Source organism: Corapipo altera, unplaced genomic scaffold (genome assembly GCF_003945725.1).
Source record: "Corapipo altera isolate COAL_440 unplaced genomic scaffold, ASM394572v1 44, whole genome shotgun sequence".
NCBI classification, from domain to species: Eukaryota; Metazoa; Chordata; class Aves; order Passeriformes; family Pipridae; genus Corapipo; species Corapipo altera.
The window spans coordinates 2,198,321-2,213,578 of NW_020884880.1; the positions used below are offsets into that span (position 1 = coordinate 2,198,321).

At 40.1% G+C, this 15,258-nt stretch overlaps 1 protein-coding gene across 4 annotated transcripts in view; it reads right to left on the reverse strand.

The window, feature by feature from the left end:
- Positions 1–15,258, reverse strand: part of CDK6 (cyclin dependent kinase 6) — a 137,354-nt gene that overhangs the window by 120,765 nt on the left and 1,331 nt on the right. For 3 of the 4 annotated variants that reach the window (XM_027639241.1, XM_027639242.1, XM_027639243.1), the window contains exon 2: positions 13,463–13,953. In XM_027639241.1, the coding sequence (XP_027495042.1) occupies positions 13,463–13,695 (233 nt within the window). In that variant the 5' untranslated portion in view covers positions 13,696–13,953. Of the gene's footprint in view, positions 1–13,462; positions 13,954–14,897; positions 14,993–15,258 lie in introns of those variants that run through there. The other variant, XM_027639244.1, reaches the window with a different exon arrangement.

Consider the following 15,258-nt stretch of genomic DNA (forward strand, 5'->3'; position numbering starts at 1 on the left):
CTGCACAAACTCCCTACTTAGTGTTTCCACTTTTCACCCTCAAACTTTACTGACTGGCATTAATCTCATTGAGCTCTAAGCAGGCTACAGTTGGGTGACCACTCTGAATTAGAATCACAGAATGGTATGGGTTGGAAGGAACCTTAAAAGATCACCTAGTGCCAAACCCCTGTGCCGTGCACAGGGACACCTTTCACTAGACCACATTGCTCAGAGCTCCATCCAACCTGGCCTTGAACACTTCCAGGGATGGGGCAGCCACAACTTCTCTGGGCAATCTGTTCCAGGGCCTCATCACCCTCACAGTAAAGAATTTCTTCCTAATATCTACGTTAAACCTACTCTCGATTTGAATCCATTCCCCCTTGTCCTGTCACTTCGTGCCTTCATAAAAAGTCCCTCTCCATCTTTCTTGTAGGCTCCCTTCGGGGACTGGAAGGCTGCAATTAGGTCACCCCTAAGCCTTCTCTTTTCCAGGCTGAACAATCCCTAATCTCTCAGCCTTTTCTCGTAAGACAGATGCCCATTCCTCTAACCAAGTTGGTGGCTTTCCTCTGGACCCATTCAAACAGGTCCATGTCCTTCCTGTGCTAGGTACCCCAGAGCTGGATGCAGCACTCCAGGTGGGGTCTCACCAGAGCAGAGTAGAGGGACAGAATCACCTTGCTCGACCTGCTGGTCACGCTGCTTTTGATGCAGTGCAGAACACAATTGGCTTCCTGGGCTGCAGGTGCACATTGCCAGCTCATGTCCAGCCTCTCATCTACCAGCACCCCCAAGTCCTTCTTGGCAGGGCTGCTCTCAATCTGTTCATCCCACAGCCTGTATTGATAACAGGGGATGCCCTGACCCAGCTGCAGCACCTGGCACACGCTTGCTCTGCATTCAAAATGGGGAGACTCTAAATGAGAAGGATGAAGTATACTTTTAATATTCAGTTGGTTAAATTTAAGAGTCTGCTCACAATTATCTTACATTCCTGTTTTGTTACGTATGGCTATTTGTACCTTTTGTAAATCCACCATGATACACTGGAGCACAGCCATAAAAAGGGTGAAGAAAGTTTGGTGTCTCTCTTTGACATTCCCTACTCCTCCAGAGAGTTTGAGGATGCAATACTCTTAAACTGACCTGCTATATCTAGCAGCCAGGAAAAGGCTATAGGTCAGAAGCAGCAGCCAGGATTTCCAGTGACAGGAAATAGCATCACACTAAGGAATGGTGTATGACCCAAGTGACAAAACATGCCACTACAACTCTCTAAGTACCTACCATTTCAAATCTAAGCCTTTTCATATAATTCCTCAACAGTTAAATTTTTGATTACTTTTTGTTTCTTAATCTCTCTTTTCTAAAGTCTATTGTTACTACATCAAGTTTGGGAACCACCCCTTTCCCAAGGATATCAGATTTAATTATTGTGGCCACTATGACTGTGTGTCTTGACTATTAGAGTTTCTTAAACGAGCTTTGCAAATTCCTTCAGGTTAGGTAGAGAGTGATCTCTCTTTTTTGTACTCCAGGAACAGTTGTTTCAATGATGGTTTAAGTTTTGACTTTAAACCTTGTCTATTATGAACAGTGATTGAAATTGTCCTTTATTACTGTTTTAGTAAACTTAATTGACTTTACAGCTTCTTCCAGAATTACAGGCTCAATATCCTTTCACTGTTCTAGAGGATGGCAGAAGATTTGTATTTTCTTATGACTTAAGCATTGCTTCTGCAGAATACTCTTGTTTACTCTAAACTTTTGGTTACTGGAGTAATTTTCTGTATTTCCTTACAGACATTGCAGTATCCTACTAATTTGGGATGTTCCAATATACTTTAAATGTCTTCTAAGAAGACTCCCTCATCGGTGTCATTAACCTGTCTACAATTTATCTACAGCCACAAGTACCTTTCATTTTCAATCAAACAGGTTACCTGACTCTTCTGTGCAAATCCTAACTATTCTTGCTGTTGTACTGCCAGGATCTTCAGTTCCAGTCTCATTTCTGTTTGCATGTTTTCACTACTGCATAAACATTTGCCTTTGAAATAAATGACTTCTCTAACAGATGTTTTAATCTGACCAAATAAAATTAAGAAGTAATGAAACCTTCTTGAGTTCTTAAGAACAGAGGAAATATGAATAATAAGCAGCATAGAATTCAGTAATGGTAACACTTTTTTTGTCTTAAATGATGTTACAAATGTAGCAATATGATGAATGGGATTCTGTACAATGAAGAGATACAGGTGCTCAGTTCTGCAGAAGTACTAACTTGTCTGGGCCCTTCCAAGAATGCCAAATCTTTTAAGTTTAATGAGACATTTAATTCTGATTTTCAGACTACAGTCATTGATTCCAACCTGTCTGGATATGGGTATTACTGCTTTGATAAAAACTTGTTGCTCGGCTTTTTATAAAAAGCAGAGAGAAACATTAAGGCAACAAATTGATTAGAGATGTCTGCGAGGAAACCACAAAGATCTGTGGGTAGGCCTATCTCCATTAACAATCTTGAAGGTTATCTAAGGATAAACAACATATTAGTTAAAAGTGCAGATGCTGCTCAATCTCTATGTCATAAAGCTCACAAATACAAACAAAGTATGTCAATAGTTGAAGTTAGCAAAACAAGATTCACTTTACCTCTACTTCCTAGTAGAGAAAAGTAATACAGGTCATTAACTTTCACTGAAGGGAGCTGGAAATCAGTAATAAAGGTTCTAGTGTTGTGCTAGCGAGTAACATTAGATATAAACTTTCAATGCTGTACAGTAATCAGAAAGTCTCTAACTGTAGCTCCAGAGGCATTTGCATTTGAAGAAGAGATGTATACAGCACTGAAATGATTGTGTCTGTGATGCAACCTGGAGTTCCAGGGTAAACACAGCACTGCACAAAATGCTTAGGTGAAAACATAAAGGATATTGAGTATTTCAGAGGATACATACTAAGCTAGAGAGGAATTATTTCTGGTGCTAAAAGGGAGTGTAATTAGAAGGAGTGAAACAGAAACTCTGTCAACAGAAGGTCAACAGAAAGTCAACAGAAACTCTGAATCCATATCAGTGAAAAACCTCCTAATGACTAAACTATTTTTATAACCCAGTTTGGTGAACTCAATAGTTGCAGCATCTAAAATGTAAATGGTGAAGTCTCAAATGTGCATGCTTGATATGACACCTCTGCACAGTCTGCCTGTCCTAATGCATTTTTGTTCATCTTAAATTATGACTTTATAATTTGAACAACCAGAGCTGTTTGAATCAGTGTAGCTCTATGGACCTTAAATTCACCAGCAGAAATTCGAGCCTTAAATTTGCAACTGGATTACTGGATTAGCTGGAAGATGTGTAAGCAATTTTGCCATTAGTAGCAAGTGTTAGGCTGGTCACATAAATGAACAATTAACTATGCACATTGCTTTTCAGAACATAATACAGGAAGCAGCAGAAGCTCCTCCTTCAGCTATAATCTTCAGGTTAAAATATTATATATATGATGATCCACTATGGTAAAGTCAGAGCACTTACAGATAAGAACCATATTTTCTAGGGAATACCAGCTGACTATAATTTATTGAAGGGCTGTCATTTATTATGAGATACATTTATATTCTAGACAGCCACAAGAGTTTTTCTAGAAAACTTATGTCATTACCAGTGAGGGAAACTCAAAAGCAAAGGTCATATATTATACATAATACTGTAAATCTGAATTATCTAATTTTATCTTTAATATGCAACTTAAAAAAAGAAAATCACAGTATATTTATATGATGAGAAAAAGGGGTAGAAGGTCAAAATTCAGAGAATGACAATGTGGGAATCTTACTAAGACTTACTAACACTGATATAATGTATCTACGAGAATCTCACCGTATTTCTCTTAACATGCTGGATTTTATAATAACTTTATTCAAAATGCTGTTGCTAGGCATGTTTAAGTTTGTTGTAAATAAATGACTTTCACATCCTACATATATTTTTAATATCACAGTGTTTTTTAAAAATTGAATGATTCTGCATTTCTATGTGTTAAACATTTCCAATTTTTTTTGTAGAAACACTCATAAGGAGTCCAATTCCTTGTCATAATCAGAGAAAGTTAAATGTGACATTCAGTGGCTTTACAGCCTTCCTTTTCTATAGGGAAAGAGCAGAATGGGCAAGGCTCTCTAAGGCTGTTTCACTTCAGTGGTAGCTGTGTGTCCAAATGAGTCCTCCCCCAAACATCTAAGCACAGTCAGTACATTCCCAACTCCTACTGCCAAGTTAAAATGAAAACGGTCTTAGTTCAGTAATGATTGAGGTGGTTTGCTCTAATCAAATTAAACCAGCCAAATGTTCTTTTCAAAGGTAACTGTCTACTCTGCAGCTGTATGCAAAATACCACATCAAATGTGGAAAAAAAAAAAAGTGATAGAATTCTATCCTTACAGTAGAGCCCTGGCTCCACTGATGAAGAGAAACAAAAGCACCACTGCCGCTAGGAATTACGATCACAGAAAGCTCCTAGAAATATGTTAACTTAAGAAACGGTGAACAAAGTACTGAAATTTCCAGTTTATAATTAATTGATTTCAGGGAGAAGGGAATTCTCTGGCATTGTTAAACAGCAATTTATCACACCGACTACACTTCAAACAGATATTAAAAGACTAGCCAAAGCTTCACATAAAAGAGAGAAAAAAATCACACAGGCTTTTCCATTCTGGTTCTCACTCAGTTTCTCTGTTTCTATCAAAATATGTAACATTCTGCACTGACTAATGTTTCAAAAGTCCAAACTCAATAGGTTTCACTTAAACTCAGTATGATTCATCTGCACTAGAACTGAGTTTTCAATCATTAAATACGGGAAATTCCTGCAAAGATGAATTAACGGCTGAGATAGTTTTTTGGGTTTTATTTTCTTTTATTAAGAGAAGATCACCTGTTAATGATAATTCAGAGTGATAAACAGTCAGTGTTAGTATGAACCCTTTTAAAACAGCATGGAACTTTTTGCTTGGTCTGTAGATTATTTGCTAGATATGTCATGGGAAATCCAACCTAGAACAATGCTACAAATATCAGCAAACTGGCACACCCTGCATTTAGGTATGTGAAATCACTTGGTCCTTCTGAGACTAGAAAGCCATCTTCTTCTAAAACCCTAAAAAGACATCTAAAGTATCATATGGAAGAGTGCTGTTAGAATTTTAAGGTTTAATTTCAAAGGGATTATTTAGTGGAATATTTCCTTCATTTTCTAAGGATGAGACAAATTTTCAAAGGTGAAAGGTAAATAAATAAATAGGAAAACCAATACAATATTTTGGATGCAATGAGGTATTTTGAAAGAGTTCAGAAATCAACAGACATATTTTCACTCTTTGATGATCATCTCATCAAAAAGCTTACCAAATGGCGGTTTCCCAAATGGAAAATGTCAAAGTACACAATGGAAAGAACCACTCCTTGGAAAATTCTGAAGTGGTTTATTTATCAATGCCTTACAGTTTAAAGGTATAACTGTTAAACAATCATACATGCATGTTTAAAAGTATTTTTCAGAATTTAAAAAGATATGAAGAACAGGGATAGGTGGAAAAATTTCCTCTCTTTTAAAAGAAAAAACTCGGCTTAGTTATATATGTATATGGGCACAGTTATCTTTCGATAATTTGTTAGATCATTAAGAAACAAGAGTGAAAAGCAAATCTTCTGTATACAGCAAAGTTTTGGAATGAACAGCAACTTCTACTTTACTTAGTGTTATGAAATTTCACAAAATAATTTTAAAACTTCAGAACTAAATTACATCACCTAAGAATTACCACAAAGACAAGTAATCACTCTTGATGTCAAATTCCCATTACTGCTCCATCAGGATAGTTGTATTACTTACTCTGTGCAATTTAACTTTTAATAGAAACATTCTCTAGAAATAAGGCTTTAATCTAATACATGATAAGAATCAGTATCTGTGATTCATATTCTAATGTATATTGTTCCTGAACTCTATTCAGAAAGTCTTAAAATTCAGTGCACTGTCATAGCTCTTTCCAATTGATAATGCACTTAGATTTGTGCTAAGCTTCACACAATGGCTTAAATCCCACCAAGTGTACCTGAGTGACTCACTCAGTACTTTGCTAAGTCACAGCCTCCAGCTCCAGACTACTCTCTTTCAAACATTTGGAAAGCATCACTTTTCTTCTCCCTGCTTTGTTCCACACTTCAGCCAGAGGTAGATACCATGAAGCAAACCAGAAAGTCCCAGTGAATCTACCTTGGTCCCTGCTTGTGAGTGTGGACCATCCATTTTCTTGTCCTTTTCAAGGCTCAGTTTTGAATCCTGGACCCCACTCCATTAACTCTGGGGATGCTGATGCCTTACCCGGCAGTCACAGCCTGCCACCAACAATCGTTGTGGCAAAATGAGTTGGTTTTCCATTCTGTGCAAGACCCAGCAAAACTAGATCTCTCCAAGAACAGCAGATACAACCATCCGCAGATCAAAAGAAGGCAGGGAGCACTGGATATAATCTAAAATGGCTAACATTTACTCTCACAAAGACTGGAAACATGCTTTTCGTAAAAAGCTTAGATTCAGAATAAGATAAAATACTTTTTAGAAAAAGCTCTTGTACTCCCTCCAGAAACTAAATTTCCTAAGGCTCAGAAGTCTATTTTGTATTCAACCCTTCCTTCCTGATACGCTCTTATCTTGTCCTGTTTCTGGTAGATCATGTATTCAAACTACATCATCACATCCATAACTAATAAACAATTCATATGGACAGGAAGAATATCACTTATTTTCCCTGTACGTGCTCATTCTGTGTATTGTAAGGTTGCAAGCAAATGATGACAGGTCAGCATTCATGTGCAGTCTCTGCCCAATGGTCTCTGCCAACTTAAAAAATTTCTCCAAGTCCCACCTACCACCAAACTCTATTCAGTGGCAACCACAACATTCCCCTCTGCCCACCTGCCATCAGAGAAGCCATATTTCCAGGCCAGCAGTCCCTCCCTTCCCAAGACCTTTGCAGTGTCCCTTCTCACAGTAGCTGGGCAGCGCAGGGACTGTCTCCCTTTCTCTCTGACCACCACTGCTCTGCAGCCTGGAAATGCTTCTCTCCCGCCAAAGCACTTCCTGTCTTCACATCTGCCTTGAAGACCATCCTGTTTGTGTTAGACTAAAATCGATTCCAAGGCTCATTCAGTTTTTCCTTCCCATTACTCATCCACCATTTTTACCTCAGCTGCAATTCATCTACCACACTAATACTTGGCAAGTGTCAAGTTCAGTTTCTGCTCCACTCCATCCCTGCATCTTATTTTACTCTTTCTGTGTGCAAGAAAATCCCTGCAGCTAGCAATGCAGGGGTCACCATTTCTTTGTCTCCTGGGGTCTGCCAGATGCCATATAAGTGGTGTTACACAAAAATAAATTGTATCGCACAAAACAGTGCACTGCTGATGTGCAAGAATGACTTCACACACTAGAAGTTTAACATTAGTTTGGCAGAAAAAGGAAGTAAGGAAGGAAGCAGAATTCACTAGAGACAAACACCCCCCAAAATAGAAATGTTTCACTTGACAGGATGGAACATCTCAATGATTTTGAGAAGATCATCCTTTAAATTTACTAACAGTACAGTAATAAAGCCAGAAGCCAATATTGGCATCACCACAAAATGGAAAGAGAAGTAAAATTAACTACTGCCTTTTGAATATTTTTCCCTCTCTATGTTCCTCCAACATTTCATTTCAACAAAGAGAAAAAAGCAAAACAACTACACGTTCAAATTGCCTCACAAAAGTTTAGCTAGGTATTGATGAGCTGCTATACACATGTTCTGAATGCTTTATCAGGTCAGACAGGGAACGTTAAGATACTTATAAAAAGATACCTTCTAAGTATAGGGAAATTTTAAGCAGTAAACCTTTTATAGAGTTCTGGGACCTTTGAGCAAGGTCAAGTAAGTGATGGTCTTTATGTCAGGGTACATGAGGATGGGGGAGTGTGCCCAAACCTCTCTCCCCCACACTCAGATTGCCTTGCCAATGGGCAAATTGATGGGCTCCATCAAGCACTCGAGTTGTCCTAGTTAGAACAACTGGGACCAATTCATTACTGTATGGGTGTAACCCAAAACTGTGTATTCTATAGCCTTCCATGCCATTTCCCAGAAACTGTTATCAATGAACCATTTACACCATCTGCCCATAGAGCCTGACTCCTCAGGCTATAAACTAGGTGTTAAGAAGCCTGAGAGATCGCAGGATGCTCTTGTCCTCATACCCTTTGTGGAGCTCCCCACCCTGAGGGAAGTGCTGGGCATTCCTGCCTGAACTGGAGAATATATAATCTTGGAGTCCTGGAACTTTTTTTAACAACTCGTGGGATCCAGAGGAAGACTGCAGACCACCACTCTCAACCCGACTGAGACCACCACTCTCAACTGGACCGCAACCACCACTTTTCAACCAGACTGCAACCACCACCCTCAACCGGACTGCAACCACCACTCTTGACCACACTGCAACAGCACTCTCACCAACAGGTTTTCCCCTCTCCTTTTACTTTGGACTCAGGGGGCCCAAAGAACACCACTCTGTTCATGCCCCAGGGTGCTGGGTTATACATTTGGATTTTGTGGGTTAAAACCAATTGTTTGTCTGTATAATCGTACTTATTGTATTATTTTATTAAATTGTTATTCTGACTTATAATCTCTCTTTTGAGTTGAGTTCATTTCCCCTGCTGGTTTACCTTTAAACCAGCACAAAAGTGTAAACTGAGAGATAACATCATGGACCACTGGACTCCAAAAGTAAGGAAAAAGTAGCATGAGAGTAGTCCTGTACCTCAGAGGGCAGTTTATGGTGTCATTTATGGATATAAAATAACATAAAAACTTGAACATGGCATAATTGTGCAAATACTCATAACTACTGTGTTCTCCCTCCACTTATTTGTATACCAAAAAGAGTGAGGAATAGAGTTAGACTTCAACTAGGTGCATTGTTCTGTTTAATGTAAGTCAATCAGCTGGAGCATCTATTTTGCAAGTTAACAGGAAGGAGAGAATTAAGGTTTTTAATTCCTTCTTATATGGCTATAATCACCTTGAATGGCAAGATTTCTGACACTTACTTTTGAAATAATAACCCAGATTAGATTACATTCTAATAGGTTATATTCAATACAGTGCTGGTAATTTTAAAATCAAACACTTACTAACCCATGAAAATACTAAAGAAGTTGTATTTATTAAAAAATTATGAGATAGGAAGCAAAAATACACAGCTTTGCAGCTTTGTTCTATTTGCTTAAGGTTTAGCACTATTAAAACTGTTGAATATAAATAGGATAGAAAACAAGCATGGCAAGAATTACAGTAATCTGTCTTGCATATCACCTTCCCAGAGTGTGAATTCAGTTCGATGGATGATTAAGATTAGGGGAAAATTATTCCTCTGATTACCAGCAGGAGAGAGATAAACTGAATGCAATATATAGCTGAATTTAGCATTATAATCACAAGAAGAATTTTTACAGATATATTGCATCAGGGAATACTCCTAGTTTTACACACAAGAGTTTCCTGAATCTAATATGTCATTTACTCCTGGCAAAGTCTGTTCTTTATCTAGATATATTTCATTTTGCCCAAACAGAACAGCACTAAACTACGTAAGTGCTGGACCAATTTTTGCCAGATTTACTTATTGTATGTACTAAAGTTTTAGTAAAGCACTACATCTTATGATCTGAAAGGTGAGCTAGAGGAGCATCTTAATCACCCTACCAGTTTAAAGGGACTTTTCCAAGCCTATGACATACCTAGTTTTAGAGGAATTCACAGTAAGATTTACTTTTGAAGATTCTATTTTTAACTTTGGTTTGTGAAGATAAACAGAGTAAGACGTCCTGGTGGAGAGAAACTCTATACAAAGGGTAAATGTGAACAGGAGAGGATATTAAGCACATTGCAATTATCCTTTTAACTGCATTTTCCCATGCCTCTCTATACACCATTCTTGACAGTGAATAATTTTAGATCAGTCCTCAAGGCCTTACTTCCATTATAGTTCAGAGATTTCCACTAACATCACTTTTCTGTTGAATACCTTATTTCCTTTTGATTCTTTTCTTACAACTTTTTTCTTTATTCTGCAGTGAATCTTATCTCATTTCATTATCTATCATTGTAAAAGCACCTGTGCTGCAAAAAATGCATCTCTTCATTGTATGAATATGGACTTAGAGCAAAGGAACATGAAACAAACTTCTCATAATTAGCAAGCAGTAGCATGGAAAAATATGATAAATATTATGTTTAAAATTATTCTGTGCTATTTAGACATTTCTCCTTTACGTAGAAAATTCTCTTCCAATGCTAATGCCAGGCACTAGGAATCAGTTTTGGTTCTAACCATTTCTCAGACTAAGTGAATCTACAATCACTATGACAAACCTGCAGTAGCAATGCTGGTCCTGAATCCTGGTTCTACGACCAATAAAGCCATGGAGCTCTACTTCTGCCTGGTAGCACTGGGGCTTTCCTTCTGAAACTGTTCTTCATGTTTGGCACCATTTTATGGTGACAGAGAATCCCTGGGCTGCTGTGCTCCACATTTGAGTTGAGCATGGCACTCAGCTTAAGTTCATGTGGCTTGTGATTTCTGCCACTCCCATCAGTTGATGCCAGAGTACCACAGCTGAGCACAAGGTGTATGCAACTCATCACTTTAAAGTCTAGGCTTTGACTCACAGAATGACTACTGGTTGGCATTGAGCAACTCATGGATCACACATGCCACTACTCAGAGGTAACAGATACAACATATTCGCAGTTCCAACTGAGTTTTCTCAGGCTAGTTACCTGTAATATTCAGAAAAAAGCTCAGATATCCCCTCAAAATCAAAAACATTTGATGTTAAATATTGGTGTTGTTATCCTAGTACTCTGAAAACAACGTACATTTTAATCCAATATGCAGACAATGCATTTGGCATTGTTTTTATTTAGTAGCCTGGCCATGACAGCAGCTTCCAGAATGCATGTCCAAACAATGAACATTTTTTGAGCACAATATGTTCAATAATTAAGTAGAGTTAGGTCAGCAACTTAAAACTGCTGATCTTCTTTTACACTATTTCCTTTTCTCTGAGTATATTTACATAATACAAAAATAGATGTTTAATTTCAATAAATTGCAAACTCTTCTACTGTATTTTGTAACAGAACTGGGCCATTTAAATATTCTCAAATACTTTTTCTATTTTAAGGATATGATTTCAGTCACTCCAAAGGGCTCTACAGATTAAAAACATGCACAAAAGAGGTGAGTTTTTGAATAGCATTCCTCACATTTTAGAAGAGATAATGTTTGAAATTGCTCATCTTCTCCTACTTGTTTGTGGAAAAAGGTGTGCAGCCAAGATCCCAGGCACCCTGATTCATCACAGACCAAGTCCTTGTGTCTGAAATACTGCTTATGGCAAAAAGCACAGGCTTCACAACACCACTACGAGGACCTGAAACACACTTTCAGAGATCTTTATATTGAAATTACATTCTCATATTGCTGGTTGAAATACTTACTGCTTTGCAGAGAATTAGCTTTCATTCAAGCTTGTAAAAATATTTGAAGCTTCAATGTATTTATACAACGATCTGTCCAGATTCGACTGCACTTAAACCAAGCAAAAGAAGCCTGCAGCTGCACAGTCAGTTCATCAAATAGCTCTTTGGAAAACAAGAACTTTATTTTCATGATTTTGCTGAATTCAAGACTAGAAAGCTCTTAAAAAAAATCTTTTACTTCACATGGAAAGATCTCAATGGCAGAAAAGTTCATAAGTATTGTTATGTTGAATTATTCCCAAACAAGGTTTACACTTTCCAAATGTGTAAATGTCTAAACCTGGACAACCGAATCCTCATTTACTCTCATAAATTAATGGGCTGGATTTCAGAGATTTTGAGAACTCCCAATTATCTCTCTACTGCCAAGGAAGAACTTTGTGCGCACTCCTCCGTAAACAGAGCTCCTCGATATGGTGATCAAATATATGTTGTCCACCTAAAGATATCCCCACTTTTAAAATTTATTTACTAAGCCCCTGGCACTACTAAGTGCCAGGCAAAATAATGGTTATTAAGCGAATTGTGGATTTGCTTGATTAGCAGTGGAAGTGTGAGCTGCAGTCTGTATCCCATTGCTCACTGAAGTGAGACTGATGACACGCACTCCATTATCAGTATTTCGGAATACAAACGCTGCCTATTCAGTTTTGACATAAGTAAGGCTGCTACATTATGTTGCCTTAAAATGAACAAAATTAATTTATCTCTAGCTATTGACTTTTGAGTTTCGAATATTATTTTCTGCCTCATCTTTCCTCTTGCACCTAATAAAACCCCCTCATCTCAGACCCTAAAAAAAGGATTATTACGGGTGCAAAGCATTTTGAAGGTCACCTCTAACTCCAGCGTCTATTTCTCTAGGCCTCGTGTTAGTGAAGTGCAAAATATTTTCCTTTTGCTATGCAATATATGCTTACAACAACACAAAGAACAGGAAATAGTCTTGCTAAGACAGCACCACCAGCAAGATGCTGACCAGTTTGAAATTACTGCATATCTGGGTATCTGCAAAGAGAACCTTACCTCTCAAAGCTTATAGTATTAATAAACGATGCTCACGGGCTGCTGAAGGTTTCCAGCTATAGAAAAATCTAAGAGGTCAAAGTAGGGCTAGCTTTATCACTGAGAACAAATCATTTATCCAGGGTTTATGCTATTGACATGACAGAAGGGACATCCTGGGGTCACTGCCACCATTTTACAAGCAAGGTCTGACACCTGTACTGTTGCATTCTTGATAGCACAACCAGCAGCACATAGTGAAACTAGTACCAGTCAAAGAGGACTCAACCATGAGGCTGCCTGCAAAGCTTCAGGTCTTAAAGTTGTTACTTCTGTTTAACATGATAATCTACAGCTCTCTACAAAACATCTAAAAAGGCATAATGCACATTTTATTACTGCTCTCATTTTTGCCATTTCTGTAATGAACAAAGCTGCTAAAAATCAGCTGGCTGGCAGTACTAATAGTTCAGACAAAACCAGGGAGATTTTTTTTTTATCCTCTCTTACGCCTGAGGAAATAATGTACATATGGCTCCTTGCCCATCCATTACAACACAAGTCACACATCTATGCCTCTGGAGATAGGTGTTTGTGTGTGTGGGAAGCAATGCACAGGGATGAGGTGAGGTCTGGCAGGCAGCACTACGGCCTTTTGAAACCTCAAACCACACTTCACGTACACAATTCAGTGCTCACTTCAGCCACAAACCCAAACTAGTGTCCATTCCATTTAGGTCCCCAAACTCTTGCTTGCCCGATTCACGTACTAAACCCAGGACTCCACTGATCAGGACAATGGTCCCACCTCCTCACCTGACCACATTGGGGTGCTCGAACGTCTCCAGGTGCCTCAAAACTGCCACCTCTCGGATGGTAGACAGTGGCATTCCCTCCTCACTGGTCTGCACCCGTACCCGCTTCAACGCAACAAAGCGACCTCCGTTCTTCAAGTCTCGGGCTTTGAACACCTTTCCGTAGGCCCCTTCCCCAATCTCGGCCACATATTCATACTGCTGGTCAGCCAGGTTTGTGCTGTCCTTATCCATGCTGGCACCACTCCTCTTCCCCTCGAGTTCCAAGTGCCTTGAGGTGGCTCTCAGTCTCGCTTACTTTCTGAAAACTAGTCCTTTGCTTGTGTTGCAGATAGGCCACGCACTTCGTACCTCTGCCAGAGGGGCAGTAGGAAGCTCTTGCCCTCCTGTTCTTGTTCCTTTTCTGTACAGGCTCCAATGTGCCTCCTCTTTCAGCCACCAGGAATTACCATACAGTCTTCAGGAGCATTGCCTGTGTAAAGCCAATTAGATCTAGAAGGACAAACCAAGCAAGAAAAGTGAGTTTAGTTTACTTCATTACTTTACATGCAAAGCAAAAACATGGCGGAAAGGAGGATGTGAGCCACGAGGGTGACATATGTATCAACGTCCCTACATGACTGATACAACAGTACAAAGTTATCACAGTCTGCGCAAAAGGCTACGCACACAGCTACAGAGCAGTGGTGTGCTGATGGGTTTTACAGAGCAATGGGCTAAATATGACGACCCTGTGAGACATAGGTGGTGGGGATGGCAGAGCTAACTATGCGTGGCTGAGAAGAAGTTATGCCAAAGAACTTTTCTTCATCGCACATGGTGGACTCTTGGAAAGATATGCCATTACTGTCACTTGCTTGCAAATAATAGCATTTAGAGGTTTGTGCCTTGGTCTGCTGTCTCCTGTGCTAAGCCCTTCATGAACACATCATGAACACACTGCAAGAAACAAGGTCCTGCCTCAAAGTGCCTGTGAGGAGGAGAAATACATACATGTTTAAATGACAATAATACGTTATGTATTGAGGTAAATTCAGGAATGTGCACTTTAGCCAACTTATCAACAAGCAAGGGTTTTGGCTGTGGATACTGCTACCATTGTATCACCGGCAGTTCCTTGCAAACCAGCATGATAAAAGATGCCCTCAGGAACCGCATGTTCTGCTGTGAGTGCATAAGGCTGGAGAGCAGAAGCAGTTCCTTCTGCATCCAGTTTCATCCACTTTCTGCAGGACTGGGCAAATCCTCTCCCTTCACAAAACTCCATATCAATTCTCTCCCTGCCCCTTTTTAATATAGCAATACTGTGACCACGACTGCAGCTCTCTCCCACACTGCATTTTTACCGTGCTAGTATTAAAGAGCTCCAGACAGCTCAGTCGGGGATCCCCTAAGTGGAATCCACGCACAAAGCCAGGGGTATTCCGCACACTTACGCTGATTTTACACCCTAGCTGCAGATGAAAAGAGCAGTCTCGAAGAAACCTGTGCCCGCTGCTCATCCCTTCTCCCTGGCTCCAGCCAGAGGCGGCTCCCTGCCTCCCCGGCGTCAGTTCCCACCACCACAGCTGCCACCGCACCGCCCCAGCCAGCGGACAGCCCCGCGCCACCCTCCTGCAGCATCACCAGCCGACACCGACCGCGGGGGGATCCCTGCCCGCCCCCGAGCCCCGGGGGTCCCCTGCCCTCCGCCGAGCCCCGCGGTGCTGGGGGATCCCCGCCCGCCCCGGTCCCCCCGCGCGGCCGCCCGCGCCCCCCCGGCCCGCGCCGCTCGCAGGGCGCCCCCCGGCGGCGGGC